Genomic DNA, 21,470 nt, shown 5'->3' on the forward strand with positions numbered 1-21,470 from the left:
AAGCAGGTTCAGCCCAGCAGCAGACCACAAAGGTAAAGGTGCACGTATTTGTTGAGATGCGTAAGGAAGCTTTCAACGATCCTAAAATGTCATCACAGGACCTACAGGTAGCTCTCGCCATTGTTAAAGTCAACTAATAGCTTCTACCTTCAGAAAGAGACCAAAGAAGGATGACTTTCATGAGAGGTGAGATCTTTTTATCCCCCTTAACAGACTGTTCTGCTTCTACAACCTTCTTTCTGAAAGTCTCAGATCTGAGGGATCTTTGGGTCTGGCCATGGTGATGCCAGTCACTTTAACAATCAAAAAGTAAAATCTGAGGTTTGAATAGAACATAGAACATAGTCAGAAAGGATTTTGACCAAGGATTCCAAAATCCAAAAAAATCTGTAAGTTTACTTACTATAAGAATTTTGTGCATTTATTATATATCTATTAACTACATTTTACACATGATTTTAGTGATTTCTTCAGTTGTATGTGTTCAGTTATATTACCGATTTCTCTCAATATTGTTCAAATGAAGATCAAATCTTTTACAAAAAAGGGGGGTTTCATGAGGAGTCCTCTTATAATTAGTTCTTAAATTGTTCCTCATTTTCTCCCAATTCGATACTACCAATTAACCCAACCCCCTTAATAGCTCCCCCTAGAACTAGCAATACTCCAGACACTAGGAGGGTAAGGACTTACACTCCTCCAAAACATGCAGTGGCCAGCCTGTGCCAGCCACAAGAGTGAAGAGTGGAGAGAGCGCCATCTACCCACCTGGAGAGAGCACGAACAATTGTTCTCTTTCAGACTCTGGCCGCTGATGGTAAAGCACCATTCCTCTGGACTAAAACTTCCTCCAGGCCATAGTAGTAGCGCATCAAACCCCTGAGCCTCTCGGAGGCCAGAGTGTCATACATTACCACATTAGCACTCTGCTTTTGAAATCACTTGCTGTAATCATAGTCTGGAAGAATTGGAGAATGTTAATTGTATTAAAAAAAATAAAACATTAAAAGGCATAAAGAAGGTTATTAAATGATTAATCTCTTAAACCTTCAGGCTTATTATTCGGTTATTAATCTTCAGCTTTATTCAGTTAATTATTAACAATTAATTATCTATTAACTATTGAGACTCATTTTGATGCTGAAGTGACTGTAAGAGATAACAAAGACAGCAGCAGTGGATGATCTCAGGTGTAGCATTCAAAAGGCTAGCAGAGTCTAGGGACGCAGCTTCTTCTCTTTTCTAGGCTGATCTTAGACTCAAACACTGATCTTAGATCACTTACTAGAAATCCTTTAAGAACACTAACTTCAAGGAGCCGTACTTACTAAAAGTCCTGGAGCAAGGCTGCTTATATCTGCAAAGTGCTGGTGTGTAGAGGTTCATTCTAATCAAGCAGGAGTCCGTCTGACTCGGCTTTGTTTAATCAGAGTTTAGACAATAAATAATTATCGCAATTATTGCAAGTCTGCTGAGAGACCGCGGTGTCTTTGCTTTATATATTATTGTTCATATAGTTGCTGTATCGTATCTCAATTTTTGCATTTTTCTTTATATTGTGTCAAAGTTCATCATAAGACAACCATATTCACCATTAGTGTTGAATACAGATGGAATTTGGCCTCCGCCAAATCCATAACCATCCATGCAGTAAACACACACACACGCACACTAGTGATCAAACACACACAGTGACCATGAGCACACATGTCCAGAGCAGTGGGCAGCCATTGCCCAAGTAGCAGAGAGGTTGAGGGGCCTTGCTCAAGGGCCCAAAAGTGGTGGCTTGCCAAGCTCAGGTATCAAACCCACAATCCTGTCATCAATAGCCCAGTGTTTTACCCGCTGAGCCACCACTGCTCATGATGGACCAATAGAAATGACTTTGTTCCAAAATGACATAAGATAAGACGTTTCTTCCTCCTCCTTAAGAAAGACATATGCATATTTCCTCCCCATTTAACAAGACAAGCTGTCCCTTTAGACTGTTTCCCAATAAACAACAACAGAAACAATCCAAAATAGAATGAAATCCTAAGCCCTAGGATCCTAAGTGTTCTCCCTCCTCCAATAAAGTTCTCCATTTTTATGATACGAGGGATGATAATCAAGGCATGACTTTTTTCAGAGTAAGACAGAGTTGGACTAAGTGCTCGTGGCTGATCAGTGCTGGTCTGTAGATGGTGAACAGCAGCTCAGGTCTACGGTAAAGTGCAGGAGAATCATCCACACCGCGCTCCTCCGTTCACTCAGGCTTCAGCTAATCCACTTACTGCTGCTGAGACAGCTTAGCGTCTGCCGCCGAGTTTTCACACAGCTCTGTTTCCCAGAGAGCAGAGCAAGAGACAGATGGGAGGGAGGTTAATACAATAGAGCGAGAGAGAAGAAAGAGAGAGAGGAGAGAGAGAGAGCATAGGGAGGGGATAGACAGAAAAAATACAGGGAAAAACAGAGAGAGAGAAAGAGAGAGAGAAAAATAGATGGATAAAGGGACAGAGAGAGAGACAGAGAGAGCCGAAAGGAGGTGGAGAGACAGAGGGAAAAGAAATCAAGACAGAAAGTAAGGGAAAGGGAGCTATATAGAGAGAGAGAGATATGTAGAGAGAGATAGAGAGAGAGGTGGGACATACTAGCATCAGTCAGTGCAGCCTGCAGGAATTCTCTCGTTTAAAAATAATAGCAAGCTGCGGCTCCGAGCTCACATCCCTATATTCACACAGTACACACCACACTCGCCCCTGAGAAGAGAGGAAATTCCCTTCATACCGCTGAGCAGAGAGCAGCACAGCCACACTGCACAAACACACACACACACACACACTGCATAAACTCACACTGAACCATTACACTCCATCTACATACACCCCATACAGCCACACTGAACACATACCCCATCTACATACACCCCATACAGCACACACTGCACTATTACACCCAATCTACATACACCCCATACAGCCACACTGAACCATTACACCCAATCTACATATACCCCATACAGCCACACTGCACACACACCCCATCTACATACACCCCATACAGCCACACTACACACACCCCATCTACATACACCCCATACAGCCACACTGAACACACACCCCATCTACATACACCCCATACAGCCACACTGAACCATTAAACCCAATCTACATATACCCCATACAGCCACACTGCACACACACCCCATCTACATACACCCCATACAGCCACACTGAACACATACCCCATCTACATACACCCCATACAGCCACACTGAACACATACCCAATCTACATACACCCCAAACAGCCACACTGAACCATTACACCCCATCTACATACACCCCATACAGCCACACTGAACACATACCCCATCTACATACACCCCATACAGCCACACTGCACACACACCCCATCTACATACACCCCATACAGCCACACTGCACACACACCCCATCTACATACACCCCATACAGCCACACTGAACACACACCACATCTACATATACCCCATACAGCCACACTGCACACACACCCCATCTACATACACCCCATACAGCCACACTACACACACCCCATCTACATACACCCCATACAGCCACACTGAACACACACCCCATCTACATACACCCCATACAGCCACACTGAACCATTACACCCAATCTACATATACCCCATACAGCCACACTGCACACACACCCCATCTACATACACCCCATACAGCCACACTGAACACATACCCAATCTACATACACCCCAAACAGCCACACTGAACCATTACACCCCATCTACATACACCCCATACAGCCACACTGAACCATTACACCCCATCTACATACACCCCATACAGCCACACTGAACACACACCCCATCTACATACACCCCATACAGCCACACTGAACCATTACACCCCATCTACATACACCCCATACAGCCACACTGAACACACACCCCATCTACATACACCCCATACAGCTACACTGAACACACACCCCATCTACATACACCCCATACAGCCACACTGCACACACACCCCATCTACATACACCCCATACAGCCACACTGAACCATTACACCCCATCTACATACACCCCATACAGCCACACTGCTCACACACCCCATACAGCCACACTGCACTATTACACCCAATTTACATACACCCCATAGTCTGTGTAGAGTGGTCTGTGCTGTGGTATCCACAGGGCCGTGTTTGGCTGGATATTTTTGGTTGGGGTACTTTTCTGAAGTAGTTCAGAAATCTTGTATCTCCAAAATGAGCCGGGCCCTGAGTGGTTGAGTAGAGTTGTTGTTAGGTTGCTGCTATGGTGTTGCTAGGTGGACCAGTGTTAGCGTTAGCCTCCGCTGGTTTCTGAATTGGCTCTTCAGTGCTGGTTTAAAAACAGAGAAAGATGGTAAAACAGAGCGTTTCAGTGAGAGTTGTATAAAGGTTCAGATATTATGGTCTGTTTTTATGGTCCACTGTAAAATAGCTCCACACTGCAGAACCTCAACTCTTTTATTTACCTTCTGAGAACGTCCGCACTGCTGCCGACTGGGCGATAATGTCTGTTAATGGCACCTTGAGGACACAGATGAACACTGTAGTTAAAAAGAAAAGACTTGGAACTGGATTGGGATTAAAACAGCCCAATTCAATGGATTGAATCAGGACATCCCTACTTCAAATGGTTCTTTGAGCGATGCCATAGAACAGCCATGTTTGTAATCGAGATGTGTGAGAGTGAACCTTTAAACTGTTAGAGAACCCTCACACTAAGAACTGGCTTTTCAGACCTTTCGAAGCTTCTTCACACTCATACTCACCTCTATTACAAGCATGGTTCTTTATGGCACCAAATGTGGTTCTCCTATGGCTAATAGAACCATTTGAAGCCCTTTTATTCTAAAGAGTGCCGCCTTCATTCACACCTACCTCACACATGCTCATGCCAGGAGGTGACAGAAAAATCAGTAAAGAAAGTTCACCGCAAATGGCTCTTTCCATCTGAATAACATCATCAGACTGTCCACTCTGTCCGAAAATGCATTTCCCAGCGCGTACCAATCTCCCTGCTGCCTTTCTCCGCTAGCAGCTCGTCACACTGCCAGGCCCGGAGACTCCTACGCTCAACACAGGACAAATTAGAACCGATAGTGGAGACGCCCATGCTCGTGCAGTGTCTGCCTGAAGCTCTCGGCCCTACACCTGATCCACAGGCTGCTGCGCTGACAGCCTGACATTTCCACAATCATTCTGAAGGAGGAAGTGACTGAGGGGTCAGAGAGGATAATGGTGCTGTCCAGCTCTCAGACTGAACGGGTCCTTCCAACCAATCCATCTGTCCAGGCTGACGAGGCCAACGCAAACTGCCCAGTCGCTGTCCACGTCAGGATCTCTGATAGAGGGTCCGCATATAACTGACAGCAGCTAGTTATTTGTTAGAGGTGTGAGACAATATCGATATATCGAAGTATTGTGATATTACATTCTGCAATACTGTATCGATCCATGAAACCTCAGTATTGATTTTTAATCAGTAGAACATGTAAAGATTGGTGGCAGACAGTGGTTCATTCTGTGACAGCATAAAAAGAGGCAACCAGGGGCTCTAAGGTGATTCAGCTGCCACTAAGTTCTCAAGGGCCGCTGGTTTGACTCCCGGGTCATGCTGCCTGCCCTCAGCAGCCTGAGTCCAAGAGAGCACAACTGGCCATGTTCTCTCTGGGTGTCACTCTCTCTCTCTCCCTGGTTGACATGGTACATCAGAGCTGGGTACCTGGCGCTTTCCTCTAAGCATGTTGGTTGCCCAGTGGCAGTGGCTGGTTGTGCATATGTCAGAGGAGCCATCGGTCAGTCCTCACCCTGCATCGCCAGGTTCCCATCAATACTCTATTATATGCAGTCCATAGTGCTTGTGGAAAACCATTTTCCTGCCTTTAAAGGAATACCGCTCATCATTCTTCTCGTAGTGGATCGGTCCAGTGGATCAGTCCAGACCTGGTTAAGGTTTTGGACTGGACACAAGTAAGACATGAAAGATTTATAAAAAATTAATAAAAAATTTAGCAGACGCTCTTATCCAGAGCGACTTACAAAAGTGAGATCTTTTGGATTTCCATATATAATTTGACCCAGATGGGACTTGAACCCACAATACTTTTTTACCTTAATTTTATTAAAGTATATGCAGGTGTAGACAGATAAAAAAAATACCCACTGACCACTTGGCCTACCAAATCAATTAAACTTATGAATTTGAGGCAAGAATTACAGAAACACATATTGTATATACATTTTAAATACAATTATTAAGTATACTTTAGCACCAGGGTGGCTTGGGTTCGATCCTCTCTCCAGTCTCTGTCTGTTGTCTGTTCTTACCGCGCCCGCATGGGTTTTCTCCAGGCATACCTCCACTTCCTCCTTATAACATACATGCTAGGTGAATTGGCCCTACGTGTGAGTGAATGAGGAAGTGAGGCATCCTGTGCTGCCCTGTCCAGGGGGTATTCTTGCCTTGAGTCCAATGATTCCAGGTAGTCCATGCCCCCTGACCAGGAAGAAGCTAGGATATAAAGCTAGATTAATGGATTTCAGCACCTCCAACCAGCCACGTCTTACTTCTGCAGTGATTCCCCCACACCCAGTCTACTTTCTTCTGTACACAAATCAAACCAGAAGGCATCAGTGAGGATCACAGTCCAGCCACACAGATAGAAGAAGCCACACAGATAGAAGAAGCCACACAGATAGAAGAAGAGATCACTGGACACTCTAACTCACTTGGAAGAGAACACTAACTACCAATTCTGTTACATCAGCTACGTAACTCAGCTACGCCCACACAGGCTAGCAACCCGCTGAGTGATGCGGGGAGATGGAGGGCCATCCTACCCACCCAGAGAGTGAGCAAGGCCAATTACCCTCTCTTGGACTTTCTGCCATGGATAGCTGGGGCTCACTGGTGGATATCTGTGAATGTGTACAAATTCGACTGGTCTACTGGGATGTTTCAAGACATGCAAAAGATATCGCCGGAGCAAATGACCACTTGGTCCACAGGCTCTCTATTTTTTTTTATTGGCCAAACTGTGAAGCGTTGGCCTTGGGACAATAGAAAATATCTGTGTTCCCAAGGCATTGTCTACGTTCCCAAGGCTCTGCATGATACTTTCAAGAAACCTATGAAGAAATTCCTAAAGGCTCTCTAGAATGGAAAACTGCATTTCCCTTGGCATTGTTGAGTAATGAGAGTTCGGTACATGGAACTGACAGGCCGTGACCCTCAAACAGTGCTGTGTTCTCCTTCAAAAGAAAACCCGGCACAACCAAAACAGAACTGGAAAAGGGGCCAATTCCAAAACTCCAAAACTGTTAGATTATATGTTATATTTACACCCCCTACACTTGACATACACCCAGCCCACTGCTGAAGGTCTTGCTAGCTGCAAAGGCAACAGCCACTAAGGAGATCATGGGGTCATTAATAATTATAACACTGCAGAGCAGCACATCCCCTTCCAGACTCTGCAGAAGTGGGACATGACGAGGCGAAACCGGGGAAGTGAACGGATATCTGTGCAAAGTTAAATCCCAACCTACTCGCTATGTAATACAAGCCCATTTTTGAGAGGTCAAGCATGTGGTGATCTAGGCACTAATTTGTGAAATACAGCATTCCTTCACTCATTAGCTACATTAGCCTCTTCGTTACAGGGCAGGATGAATAACCACATATCTTAGCTGACTGACTGCATTTGGAGTAAGAGGATAATTGTGCTAATAGGATAATAGTGCTGTGTACTAATAAACCAAAAATTCTATTTTTTAAATATTTTATTTTACAGAATTCATCTCAAATGTGCCCTCAAATGAGCAGTCTGATAGTACCTGTGCTGTTCAGCAAGATACCCTTTAAGAGAGCCATCTTCTAATCACTCAAAATGTACACACACACACACACACACACACACACACACACACACACACACACACACACACACAGCACTAAACCAAACCAGTTCTCAGCAGCTCTCTGAACCCCCCCTCACCACCACCACCCAACCGACCTCTGTCTGTTAGCCAGCCCGAGCCCAAGGACATTGGCTTGACCGGACAGGTTTTCATTCACGCTCTCCTCAGCTCCTCCTCATTCCTGAGTGGCCTATTGGCTTCTGAGCATATTGACAGAACAGCATTATTGGCTGCAGAGCGGCCTTTCAACATCAGCAACTACACTGCTAATCTCGATACGTAGTGCTGGACAGATGCACCACAGCTGCTTAACAGAAGGTCTGAGCCGAGGGAGAGTGAGAGAGAAAGAGAGAGAGAGAGAGAGCTGTGTAGATACTACAGATATGCCCTCTAATTAGGCCCGTCACGGCCGGCAGGATAAAGTTCGGTTAAGGTTCCGTACAACTGGTTCAGAGATTTGCGTTCACACAGACAGCTCCTCCGGGTAACGTCCGGCAAAGTTCTGGTTTACCGTGCATGTCTGAAAGGGGCTTAAGTTACTCTTCTGACACAGATGTGCAAATGCACACATACACAGCTTCTGCCAAGAAGTACTGCCAATAGAATAAGACTCTTCGGAGCAGGTAAACATTTATCTAGTGGCACTAAAGGCCCCCAGCACTGAGCAGTTGAGCAGTGGAACTGTGTCCTCAGGAATGATGGCGCTCATGTAGTTGGGCATGAGGAGGGATGGTGCGCCTCCAACATCCTGACCTTACGAACGCTCTTGTTGCTGAATGCAATCAAATCCTCCGAGCAGTACTCCAAGAAAAGCTTCCCTGGACAGAAGTGGTTCCAGTTCCTCCTTTTTAATACCCTAATGATGTTGGAAGAAACAATGAATGAGCAGGTGTCCCAATACTTTTGTCCAAAAAGTGTATGCGTATCGTAATCTTGTCAGAGACAGAATCTTGAACAAACTTGCTGATCATTTTCATCAGAGATGAGGAATAAGGAGAATTTCCTGTCAGACAGGCTAATGAGCTAACTGGTGCTGAATAAGAGGCTGAGGGGATTTGCCGTCTCACAGTCACACTGAGGCAACACTGAGAACAGGGACATGGCGTTTGATTATACCTAGCCCAAGTTAACATCAGTTATTAGCGTGATAGTGCACTATAGACCCCTGTGGGGCGGCCTAAGCTTTTGGCCTTTGTTTTCCTTCCATTACTTTTACTTTTCTACTTGTTTTGAAGTTGTTTTGTAGTTTTGAAACCAGTACTTTTACACTTTTACTGGAGTAAAAAGCTTTAGTTGATACTTCAACTTCTATAGAAGTCTTTTAAACCCTAGTATCTCCACTTCTACATGAGTAATGAATGTCAATACTTTTACATTATATTTATATTTATGGCAATTAGTTGACACCCTTATCCAGAGCGACTTCCAGGGGTACTCATATTACAGAGGTGGGGCAATGTAGTGTTAGGAGTCTTTCCCAAGGACTCTTATTGGTGTAGCGTAGCAGAATAGTCACCCACACCCATGGTGTAATAGCTCACTGGCATGTAGTGGTGTTATCTGTTGCGTCACACCAACCACTTTTGACTCCTTTGTTTGAAAGCTATGCTAGGCTAGGCTAAAAACTAGTTGTGATGCCGTGAACCATCCAAAAAAAGCAGAGCTTAACATTAGATTTCTCTATAAGACCTCCATCCAGGCAAACTCAGCAAGCTTCATTCAGAGGTAAAATAACAGGGTGGTAAACAGGCTTGTTAGAGGATCTCTGAGCAAGTCCCGTACTTACTGTTTACACATCAAGTGACAACTTAAAATACTGAATAAATGCTTGCTTTCTATGTCACCTTTAAGGGCTGCATGCGCGAACAATGCAAAACCCGAACGTTAGCAGCGATATTAAGCTGGCAATGTTCCAGGTTTAAAGCATAAAAAAAAGGCTTTAGGATTTGATTACCGGTACACACTCTGCTAAAGAGGACGTGGTGAAGAAGAGAAGCAAAACTGAAGTCTTTGCATAAATCAACACGATGCCTGGGAATTGAGCTTTCTTTATTTATTTCCTACCAGGTTTAATTAAGGTACGCTCGATGTCTTTGGGATATTTGCCTGATTGAGGAAGAGGGAAGAACTCCCACTGCTATTCCAGCATTTCCAAATCTGGCCTGATCTAGTGGGACTCCTGTTTGTGTGGAGTGGAGTCTCTAAAGCCTGGATCACATGTCAGGCTGCAGAGCGGGCAGAATGGTGAGGAGGAGAGAGAGAGAGAGAGAGAGAGAGAGAGAGAGAGTGCAGATGAAACCCTAGCGTTGCTCTCTCCTGCACACTGAAGGGGAAAGTGGTGATCTAAAGCTGTAGCTGCATGTGGAGATAGTGATGGCGCCTCGTTGTGCCAGTTGACGGGCAGCGCTGTAGCAAATGATGCTCTGTGAAGATTCCTCTTTACCCCTGAAAGAGGTAGCTCAAGAATACGGCTCATAAATGTCTTCAAAGCGGACGCAAGATAGAGAGAGAGAGAGAGAGAGAGAGAGAGAGAGAGAAATATCACGGTTTCACTTTCCAGGCAGGACCTATTTATAGAAGCGCTCCGCTAAGGCTGGCGATTTGGTTAACTAGACAAATGCTATCATCAGAGTACGTATAATCCTGGAAACAAGACACGAACCACAGCGGCAAAGCTGGGACTGAGCAGCAACCCCAGCCCCCTTTTAAACAAGTAACACTGCATCTTACTCAATTACTGAGCTTTGGCCCTTGTTGGTGTAGCCTATTAAGTGTAATTACCAGTCATTATAACTGCACGCTCGATGACAAGAGGAAATGAGGCGTGACAGAAAAAGCATTGCCGGCCCTTCGCTGATGTGATTACTGTGTTACAATACCCCCCCCCTCCCCCTCCCACGACCCCTGCTCCACAGAGTCCATTTAGTGCAGTCCTCACCGTCCAGCCCATTGGGGAGGCCGGGGCATTTTCATTATTCAGCACTCGCTAAAACACTTCCCAATATTGCGGGATGAATAAAATATCCAGGAACAATTTCCAGCCGTGTATTAGCTTAGCATTTCCAATCCCCAGCCTGGTCATTACGGAACCAGCGGAACATCAGTCAGAGCTTTGACGAGCCTCTCTCTCTCTCTCTGAGTCCATTTGTCTACTTAACCCGGCCCTCTCCCTGTCGCTCTCAAAACAATTTCCTGTTTGACATACTAGAATAACTATTGATTGAAGGCTTGTATTACCGGAGGTTTGAGCCGTGCGTCGATGCTCTCGTCGCGTGCATTTTTATCATGGGTATGTTTGCCAACAGTTATATCCAGGACAAAGGAATTTAAAGAAGTTGGATACCTCTGATGGAAAGGCCTCCCATATGAGCGGACGAGCGGCCGGTTTTAAAAGAAATGGTCTTGCAAATGTATGTTCTCGCGATCTAAACGTCTCAATCCGAGGCAATACATACCTTGTTAAAGCCACTGGGAACTGGATTTGGAACTGGAGTTTTCTTTCTAGTCAAGTTAATCTGGCTTCTCGGGGCCCCCAGAGTAAATGTACAGAGTATATCTTATTAATATCTTCCTAATACATTTTCGCTGTATTTCACCAGTTTTACTCTCCTCTACATGTGGAATGGGTGGTCCTAAGAGTGGGTCAGGCTTATGTCAGCATAACCCTAACCAATTACAAGGCTAACAGGAGAGCTAACAGGAGAGCTACACCTGGTGAGCTAAAGCTCAAGCCATGACTAGGAGAACGGCTGCCATGCATGCCCCGTCGTCCCTTCCGTCTGTCCGGTGCCAGTCGCCTCTCTGCTTTACCGCAGAATATTGTGTCCAGGTCCCTGGATGGACAGGGAGGTCCTGACACAGCACTGAAGCCAGCTAGATCCTCGGCCCGCAGCGCACCTGTAATAAGAATGAATTCTGCCCTGCTGATACCTAGGCGCTGGCCTAGGGTGCACTCCATCCAATTAGTACACACTGTATCATATGAACAACTTACTGTTCGGTTATGGGATGTAACCACTAGGAAAAGGCCTACTCCTTTGGATAGGCTGCAAGGGTGTTTGTACTATGAAAGGCGTTATGAAGTGGTGCAAGTGCACTGCGGAGCCATGCTAATTTGGTCTTCATATCCGAATATAAGGATATAATACGTCCATGTTCACTTTATATTAAAGGTATGCTTGCTGGTCATAATGTATTAGTAATATGTTAATACAGGTCTTTTATATTATTACATTAAGTTACAGGTTATGTTATACTGCAAACTCACGTTTATATAATCAATTATATAACTTGTTTTTCATGAGGATGCAGTTGCGAAACCACTGGAATGTACAAGTGATAGTGAAAGGCTGTGCCTGGCGGGAGCGGTTGGCCCCCACTCTCGCCCACGCATAGTTCCTCATTTTGTTAAAAGATATAAGGGATGGGACCCCCTTTTTCTGGTGGAGAGTCGGCTGAGTGGAACTGCAGGTCCAGCTTGGCGGTTTGCTGAGACGGCTGTCTCTTACCAGGATCGAAAGGGCTCTCCCGATCCAGTGAGTGGTGAGTAACGGCAGGTCTCATGCGAAACTGAAAGCGTTCTGCCAAGTTTGCTTTCGGTTTGTTTTTGTTGATTGTGAAATAAAGGGACCTTTTTATACGGGACCTCTGGTGTGGAACCTGAGTTATTTGACAGTCCTCCCTTTGGTTCAAAATTTCACAAGACAGCACCTCACCTCACCCTACCGGCTCTGCTCCATGCTAAGTGTAGCAGTGAAGCAGGGATGGACAATAATGCACGCAGGGCAGCCGCTCCTCCAGTTTGGCTTGAGCTTGTCTCTATATGCGGGCTGCTAACTGATTTTTAAGAAGTGTCTGATCGTATTTCTGCTTTGAGTTTCTATTTAAACTTTCCTGAACACTTCACTTAACACCCAAGTTTAATATATCAATCGTGACAGTATTTATTCTCGATATTTAGTAGTCTAGTGGTGTTTACTGGTCAGAGACTTGATCTGAAGGGGTCCAGTAAATAATCAATGAAAACTGATTATTAGAGTATTTATTTCAGACAGCTCCACCTTAAAAGATGCATAAGCTACATTCTGACACTAGTACATGTCTGATACTGCAGCACTATTTAAGGTGGAACAGAAATTCCTATAAGAAGCCATAATCATCAATGTAGAGTAGCCTCCAAAATAGGCTGTGCTACTCACTTCCAACTGCCTCTGCAATGTGTACAGACCCTGCTGACTCAGCCTTCCTAACCACAACCTTACCCAAAGGCATTTTCACATTTCTTTCGCTTTGGGTCAGCGCAAATGGTGGGGCAAATCTGCGTTTCCTAGGGAGGCATGCATGTTTGGGGGATTGTAGAGTATGATACCCAGTCTTTTATTAGCTGATTGTAAGGTAAAGTAGTAGGCTAACATTCTTAGAAAATATGGTGGTGCTGTCTCATTTCTGCCCCATCAATAAATGAACAGTTACACCCTTGTCTTTAGTCCGCTACAACCAACCATAGCACCGCCCTGCTGGGCATGAGCTGTATTTCTTAACTGTGCTTCACTCCCCGTGCCGCTGCAACACATTAAAGATAACAGAGCCGACAGAAGAGCCGACACACCAAGAAATCTGCTGTGCTACCTTACCTGGCTTGCACCTCTATGTTGGAGATGGCGTAAAAGTACTTGAGCAGGTTGTCCCTCTGGACGTAGGTTCCTCCAAGTGCAGGCTTGATCAGCCGCAGCCTCAGGTCGGTGAAGGTGAAGAAGTCTCGCAGGCCTTTCATACTCTCCATTCGCGTGTACAGGTTGTCCATGTTCAGCAGCTTAGGGCCGGCGAAGATGGAGAAGCGATAGCGGACCTCAAAGCGCACAATCTTCTCGTTCTTGGAGCCCACCCAGCGGGAGTACTCCTCGGTGCAGATGACCCGCGTCACGTTGGCAGCCGAGAGTTCCTGCACCTTCTTGGCTTGCATGCCGAAGGCGTCCAAGCAGTCATCGGCATAGTACTGGTAGGGTTGCCAGCTTCGGCCCTTGTCCCGGGACTTCTCCAGTACCATGATGGTGGGCCGGCCATACTCGAAGGTGATCTCAATGTCGTCGGTCACCTCCAGGCTCTTGTTCCATGACAGTGTGATGTTAGCCAGCAGCGGCTCCGGGTAGCGACTCCACGTTACCGTCTGCCAGTAGGTGATGAGGCCACTGCGCTCCCGATCCTGCATGAGCTGTGGCGGGTGGGCCAGGTCTGGCGTGGAGGCGTCACACTCATCACTGCACAGGTATGGGTTTTCCTATGTGAGGAACATGGAGAAATTCCCAATTAATACAGTCCTGTATCCACACCTAATCCCTATTAAAGCACAACTACACGGGCAGTGGTCTAGTCTTTTTCCTTTGTCCACTGTTGTGGTCAAAGTACCTTAAATGTTGAGCGTCATCCGATAACAATCAGGTCCAATCTAATCACAAATATAAAAGCCACGCAATTTAGGTTAGGGGTACTAAGCAGCCTATTATTGCTACCATAATATTATTTAGCTTCTTTATTTATATAATATTTTGCAATTTATTATTTATTATATGCAATAATATGTAATAATAATCTCCACAATAGTGACTTCACAGGAGAAGGTAAAAATGCTTTGAATTATTAATAGAAATTAATATAAAATAAAACCTTTTCCAAGTAATTTAAAGCATTTCTGTTGGTCCATTCATCCAGGAGTTCTCGCACTGTGTACAGAGCAGCTATAGGGTGCAAACAATGGGGGAAACAAAAACCGGACATGGAGATACATGGTTTTCATTGGACAGCAGCAATGTGCATGTGGCTAAGATCTCATCAGGATACAATCCAGATACCAGTCACAAAGTTACCAGGTGTAAATAGGGTTTCAATATCCTGACTGGCTGGCCTCTCTGGGGATGTGGCTACCAGCTATAAAAAATCATTTTATTGGTCTCTGAATTGGAGGTTTTGGGTGTTTGTGGACTTCTAATGTGAAATGATCAGTTATAGTGTTGTGATACAATCATAAGAATGTCCTATGATTTCACGTTGCTCTAATCAAATGGAGCTTTTTCACAATCATTTTTCCTAGGGAGGTGGTCTGAGCCACATTTGAAAGCCGTTACAGCAGCGTGAACACGTCGCATCTCTCCATGACGCATTCAACAACCAAGTACACTCTCCCAGAATGCCCTATGGTTTCACATTGCTCTAATCAAATGGAGCATTTTCACCATTTCCATTTTTCCCATTCAGTTGAGATTTGAGAGTAAACATCATCATGGCCGTGTATTTCCCACATGGCCTTGGCAGTGGTAGACGAGTCCTGTGGTAAAGTTCAAGAAATGGCAGCTATCTCAACACTGGCACTGCAGGTATTACAAGATTACAAGAACATTATAAAATACGACTCACTGCTGTCCATTTACGGAGCCTCAATGGAGTGGCATGGTGCAAAGAACATACATACATATATATAATTAAAAGGATTGGCGATCCAGGCTTAATATATAGTCTATAGCTGTCCATTAAAATAGGCCTGGAACAGCCAAGATCCCCATTCACTAGAGACATTACTTGAGGAGATCTAGTCCTTCTGAAAGGAAATAAATGACTGGGTAATCCATTAAGTCTATGCAAGATGCCAAGCCACTTGAGTGAAGGAGTGAACTGAGGACCAGATTTAAACCCCCATCAAGAACCTGAAGTACAATTCAAGCACTATAGATGGTCAGTGGATATCTGGAATCCATATGATGGTCAGCTGGTCTCATTTCTTGAACTAACTTAAATAATATAAATACTGTAGCACTTGGGGGGCTAGAATTCTTTTAAGAAAATTTCCATTACATCTTATTATCTATTCCAGCTCTAGTTTTGTCTAATTTCATTGATTTATTAATTCATTTTTCATCATTTTAGGGTAGTTAGCTGAGCATTGGCAGTTTCGAACAAGGTTAAGCTGACTAGGTGAATGACTCTACATTCACATTCTCTCATCCCTAAAGTCTCCATCATTGGAGTAAGTGGAAGAGGCTTACTGCCTTTGCTCTAGTGCTTCACTAAGACGGCAGCTGAATGGATTAGCTGAACGGGTGGTTCATGTCCGCCATGTGGTCACCCTTGCCCCGTTCATTTATATGTAAGCAGCATTCACAGTAGCAGACGAAGGAGTTAACACATTCACAGTCACATTCAGCAGCACGGGGCTTTATTCTCTCTACAGCAGATGCTTTAGGAGATGCCTCTGTGTGCTTGAGAGCACTGTTTGGTTAGAGAGGCGAGTGCCTTTGTGAACATGATCAGCTGCCCAACACAGTGCAGTCTGACTAGGGTAGAGAGAGATCTGAAAATGTAGGACAAGCCAGATCCTTGCAAGGAACTTCAGATTTTGACATGGTTTGATGTTTTCTGTTGTAGGTTACTGAATAGTGAAAGGTGACGTATTATACAGACAATAATGAGGCCACCTGTCAGCAGTCCTCACTTGTGGCGATAAAAAAAAACACCATCGAGACAGCAGAAGGGCGAGGGCTTACTCCATGCTCAGAGGCCTGCTAACCCTGTAACCCTCACTTTGAGCTTTTTTGTTTCTCCCCCTGCTCTCTGACTCCCTGGAACGACCTTCAGCCGATTAACTCCTCCTCCCTTCCCCTCACCTTCACCTCACTGCCTCCTTCCTTCCGGACCTTCCTAGAGCAGCTACCCATTCCTGGTCTTCAGCTCCTAGCTGTGGGTCATTTTTGCCCTATCCTTCTCTGAATAAGCTCCACTTTAGGGTAGTTTTTGTTATTTCAGACTTAAGTGTTTGGGTCCTCTGACACCGCCCAATGTCCACAAACATTTGGACATGTGGTGTAACTATAACATTACTCAGCCCAACCCAACAGTGCATCACATTTCTCATTTAATGCTCAAGATTAGTCTTGGCTATCTTGGAAATGTAATCCGTGAGCCTAGCGAGCCTCAGCCTACATTACTTTTGCACCTCAATCCTCCACGGCCTCCGCCCAGCCCATAAATCCAGCCCAACTGCTGCTCCAGGTGGCTCTCATGCTAAAGCTCAACAGTTGTTAGCTTGACAGGAATCCCGTCAGCGCTAACTGGTGACACTGTGCTAGGCAGAGTGTTTGCCCACTGCTTGGCAACAGCAGGGACCCATGTCAGTAAACAGAGAGTACGATCGTTTGCACTCTGGTGGTCCACAAACACACATACACACACACACACACACACACACACACACACAACTCCGGGACTTACAAGCTGTGGTAGATTAACGCCATGTGAAACTGCTGTACAAGTGTTTTACAAAGGCCACGTTCATGAAAGCTGGATTTTAGAAAGTGGGTTTAAGCTGAATCTGTGCCTGTGCCGTTCTTTACAGCTGTTTACTAGACGAGTAGATCTGATTTCTAGTCCCAGGACTTTATGATAAGCATATGAGCTGTATAACTTCACAGATTTGTAGGAAAACATTTTTTTTTGGATGTGTCTGGAACGTTGAGCGGAGTTGTGGGTCATTGCTGTGTATTTTGCAGCTATAGATGAAACCATATAACCTTATGAATGAAGTTCTAACGGTGATCAAACCTCATAAATCACATTTACATTTAACACTGATCAGCCATAACATTCGCACCACTGAAGTAGCAGGTGAGGTGAATAACACTGATTATCTTCTATCAACACACCGGCATCTGTCAAGGTTCTATATTTTAGGCAGCAAGTTGCCAACAGTTGCTGGAGTTTTTGCAATGCAGTGGTCAGTATCTACCAACCGTAGCCCAAGACAGGGCAATGGTGAGATGGCGACAGGGTCATGGGCACCTAAGGGTCATTGAGGCTCATGGAGGCCCTACTTCGCAACTTATAGGACTTAATGGCCAATGTCTTGGTGCCAGATACCACAGGATGTCTTCAGAGGTCTGGTGGATTCCATGCCTCAAATGGTCAGATCTGTTTTGGGGGCACAAGGGGGATCTACTCACTATGAGGTAGGTAGTACTAATGTTACGGCTGATCTTGGATTTCCATTTTTGGTCTCATTTTGTGCAGTGTTCTTTAAAGAGTGAGTACTTTAGGAGTGATAGTCCTTGTAGCCTTTCATTTAAAATGAAATAATTAATTATTATGAATAAAAAAAAAAAAAAAAAAAAAAAAAAAAAAAAAAAAAAAATATATATATATATATATATAAATAGAAACGCTTTTGCTGTTTCAAACCTCCTGAGACGTTAAAAATCCAGTTCTGTTGTATCTGTAACGCACTTTTACATAGCGGTGGGTGGGGACTTTTTTGAAAAGATGATGCTCCCACTGGTTGCCGTAGCAACATATGAAGCAGGAACGTCTCTGATTGGCTGCGTTCTTCCCTTTGTGTTCCCCTTGTCGTCTCGGTTCTGCCAATTCTGAGTGCCCCTCGATCTCTCTCTCCTCTACATAGGAATGCCTTAAGTTTTTATACCCTACTACACGTCATATTCTGTTGGATTGTTCCCATATGCAGAATGATTGCATTTCATCCATAAGGAACACTCATTAGCTCCCACCATTACATACGTGGTCCACAGACACATCTGGACCACGTTTAAATCTAGGTCATGTACACCCAAAGGGATGTCCAAATCTAAACAGCATCTTATGTTTGTTCAATTCATGTACAGTTTTCACATTTGGTCAGGAAACGAGGCCCCCTTTCTTTTCCAAATCTACCCCGTGGGCCTCACCATATCATTACTCAGCTCCATACCATTCCTTCAGGCCTATGAACATCTGTATAGCCAATATACACCACACCCTCTAAACTAAATGCGCTTGTTACCGACCAACTAATACATGTGCTACAGATGCAGGAGCTTCACTGATATTGAGGGTGGGTGTACTTTTTTAAGTACTGACGTTATTAGTCATATCCATATTCTCAGGGAAGCACACTGTGGTTTACTTTATCACCATCACAATATTGCTCAACTCCACATTGTTAATACAACTGTAGTGACACCTAAAATGCCTTGCGTTCGAAAAGTGATCATCCCTCGAGGCAGTTTACTTAACAAGTAAATACTACAGTATTTACAGTCCATATTTTTCCCTTATGAACCGTCCTGTTGCTCACACAAACATATTAAATCATTTACATTTACATTTATGGCATTTAGCTGACGCTCTTATCCAGAGCGACTTACAAGGGTACTCGTATTACAGAGGTCGGCCAATGTAGTGTTACAATGTAGTGTTACAATGTAGTGTTACAATGTAGTGTTACAATGTAGTGTTAGCGGGTACATTCAAACTTAATAAACACTGTAGGTTCATATAACGGAAGATAACAATTTATATGACAAGTCCAATAGAATGCATGCACCTGACGGACTGCATTTCTCTTGACCTGCTTCTAAATTGAGTGAACTAACCTGACCCTGACTTAAGTCTTAGGCCTATGTCACTGACCTGATTTAAGTCCATGGCTGGCCACATGGTCACACCTTAGCATGTAATAGGATGTAACATACAGCATTTGTTTGGTCAACTGTGGAACAAAAAAGGCTTTTCTGAAGTCGGTGGGCCATCCATTTTATTTTGACACACCTTTAATTTTTCTTATATTATATATATATATATATATATATATATATATATATATATATATATAATTTATTTATTATTTGTTAGCCAATTCTTACCTTTTTCCTCCCAATTTGGTACTGGTAACCCGTCCGTGACTCCCCCCTAGCACTAGCAATGCTCCCGACAGCAGTCTCCGCCAATCCAATACGTGTGAAGCCGGCCTCTGCCTCTTTTCAAACTGCCCTCAACACAGCACTGCTGGGCAGCTGAAACGCTTGGAGGAAAACAGCAGGTTCCCAGCCTCACTAAACCAGCGAACAGATGCCTGTGCTGGTCAACATCACTTAAGAGCACTCTCTGACTCTGGCCACTGATGGCAAATCGCCCAATTTATTTATCTTTAACAACGCAAACTACGAGTCGCTACAGATCACAGCTGAGGATTCAGTTATCCTATTTAATTTAAGTTTAATATTTTCTCTTATAAATGCATTGTTTTAATCTGGATTTAATCTTGCTTTCATTTTTTATTCTTTTTGCATATTTTTAATTTCATGATTTGATTGGCTGCAGTGTCCGAAAGTTGCTATATAAATAAACTTGCCTTGCCTGGAAATTATGAAATGATTTGTGTAAGCTCCAGACGCTCCAAAGGAGCTGTTTACCAAAGAGGCCTAACCAAATGAATTAATATGAAGTGATTTTAACTACATTTTAAATTGTTGCCAGTAGACGGGCGAACAAAATATATAAATAAATAAATAAATAAATAAATAAATAGACAAGCCTCCAGGCCTCTAGGTTGTGTAATGTGTTTAGCAGTTTAGAGTCTACACTGTTTATATCTAGGTGTCTCTAGTGCATGCAGCACAATTATCACATATGCTCTGATGAAATTAGCCTAATGACATTAGCAGAGTAATTAGCTCCACACTAGTCTAGCAGTGGGGATTTCAGAGTGTTTGCTTTATCACCTTTTCTGATGTTTTACAGGATAATCCGTTAATAAAAGTAAGACAGCAGGACATACAACAAAAATAAAGGATGGAGGAGGACCAGAAAAAGGTCGAGAGAGCACTGTTGATGTGAAGACGGAAGCCGGACCTCTCTTGTGTAACCCAGACTGAAGACATGAGGTTAGAGACACTTTACCCCCCCCCCCTTCCCGCCCCATCTGGAGAAAGAGGGAAATAATGCAAACTGCAATTTTCTTCCACAGAGTCTCTCTTCATCTTCTGCATCTACTGTTTAATCTGCTTTTCCGTCTTCACGACCTGGCGCCTTGTTGCTGTTGCATTACTTGATGTTTAATGAACTTGATCTACTGGATTCTTTTTGAACAAGAAAACACATGAATCAGAATATACAGCAGATCAGCCATAACATCCAAACCACCTTCCAATCATGCTGCCTGCCATCAGCAGCCGGAGCCCAAGAGAGCACTACTGGTCTTGGGTAGTTACTCACTCTCCTCACATCACTTCAGTGTGATGCTGGCCAGCACGGGCGTCCGCTAGCTGATGCATCAGAGCTGGCTACAAGGCTCCTCTGAGAATGGCTTGGGTAAAAAAAAAACAATTATATCAAAATGTGTATATATATATATTATATACACAGCTCTGACCTGCCAAGGCCCTATCCTACACCCTGCATCACTCATTGCTATCTTGCCCCCTGCCAACAGTCAATTTTCATGCCTTCCACCTGCGTCGTTTAAATGCCAACGATGCTTATGAATATATCTACGCCGATGGGAGTGGTGGTCTCGAAATGAGGTGTGTTCAGGTCAATTTCAGGCATATCGCTATCTTGGCAATAGAAAACACAGGTGCTCCACTTACTGAAAACAACCCAGGCAGACGTCAACAGTCAGACGTTCATTGCTATTTTGGCAGCGAATTGTCAACACAGGCACGTGCAGCCCAATGCGTGTACACCCCCTCTTTGCACCCC

At 44.2% G+C, this 21,470-nt stretch overlaps 1 protein-coding gene across 6 annotated transcripts in view; it reads right to left on the minus strand.

Moving 5' to 3' along the window:
- ntng2a (netrin g2a) overlaps window positions 1–21,470 on the minus strand; it is a 92,714-nt gene that overhangs the window by 55,316 nt on the left and 15,928 nt on the right. For all 6 annotated transcript variants that reach the window (XM_072681476.1, XM_072681473.1, XM_072681472.1 and 3 more), the window contains one exon: window positions 13,586–14,229. In XM_072681476.1, the coding sequence (XP_072537577.1) occupies window positions 13,586–14,229 (644 nt within the window). The remainder of the gene's footprint in view (window positions 1–13,585; window positions 14,230–21,470) is intronic.

Source organism: Salminus brasiliensis, chromosome 6 (genome assembly GCF_030463535.1).
Source record: "Salminus brasiliensis chromosome 6, fSalBra1.hap2, whole genome shotgun sequence".
In the NCBI taxonomy this organism is placed as follows: Eukaryota; Metazoa; Chordata; class Actinopteri; order Characiformes; family Bryconidae; genus Salminus; species Salminus brasiliensis.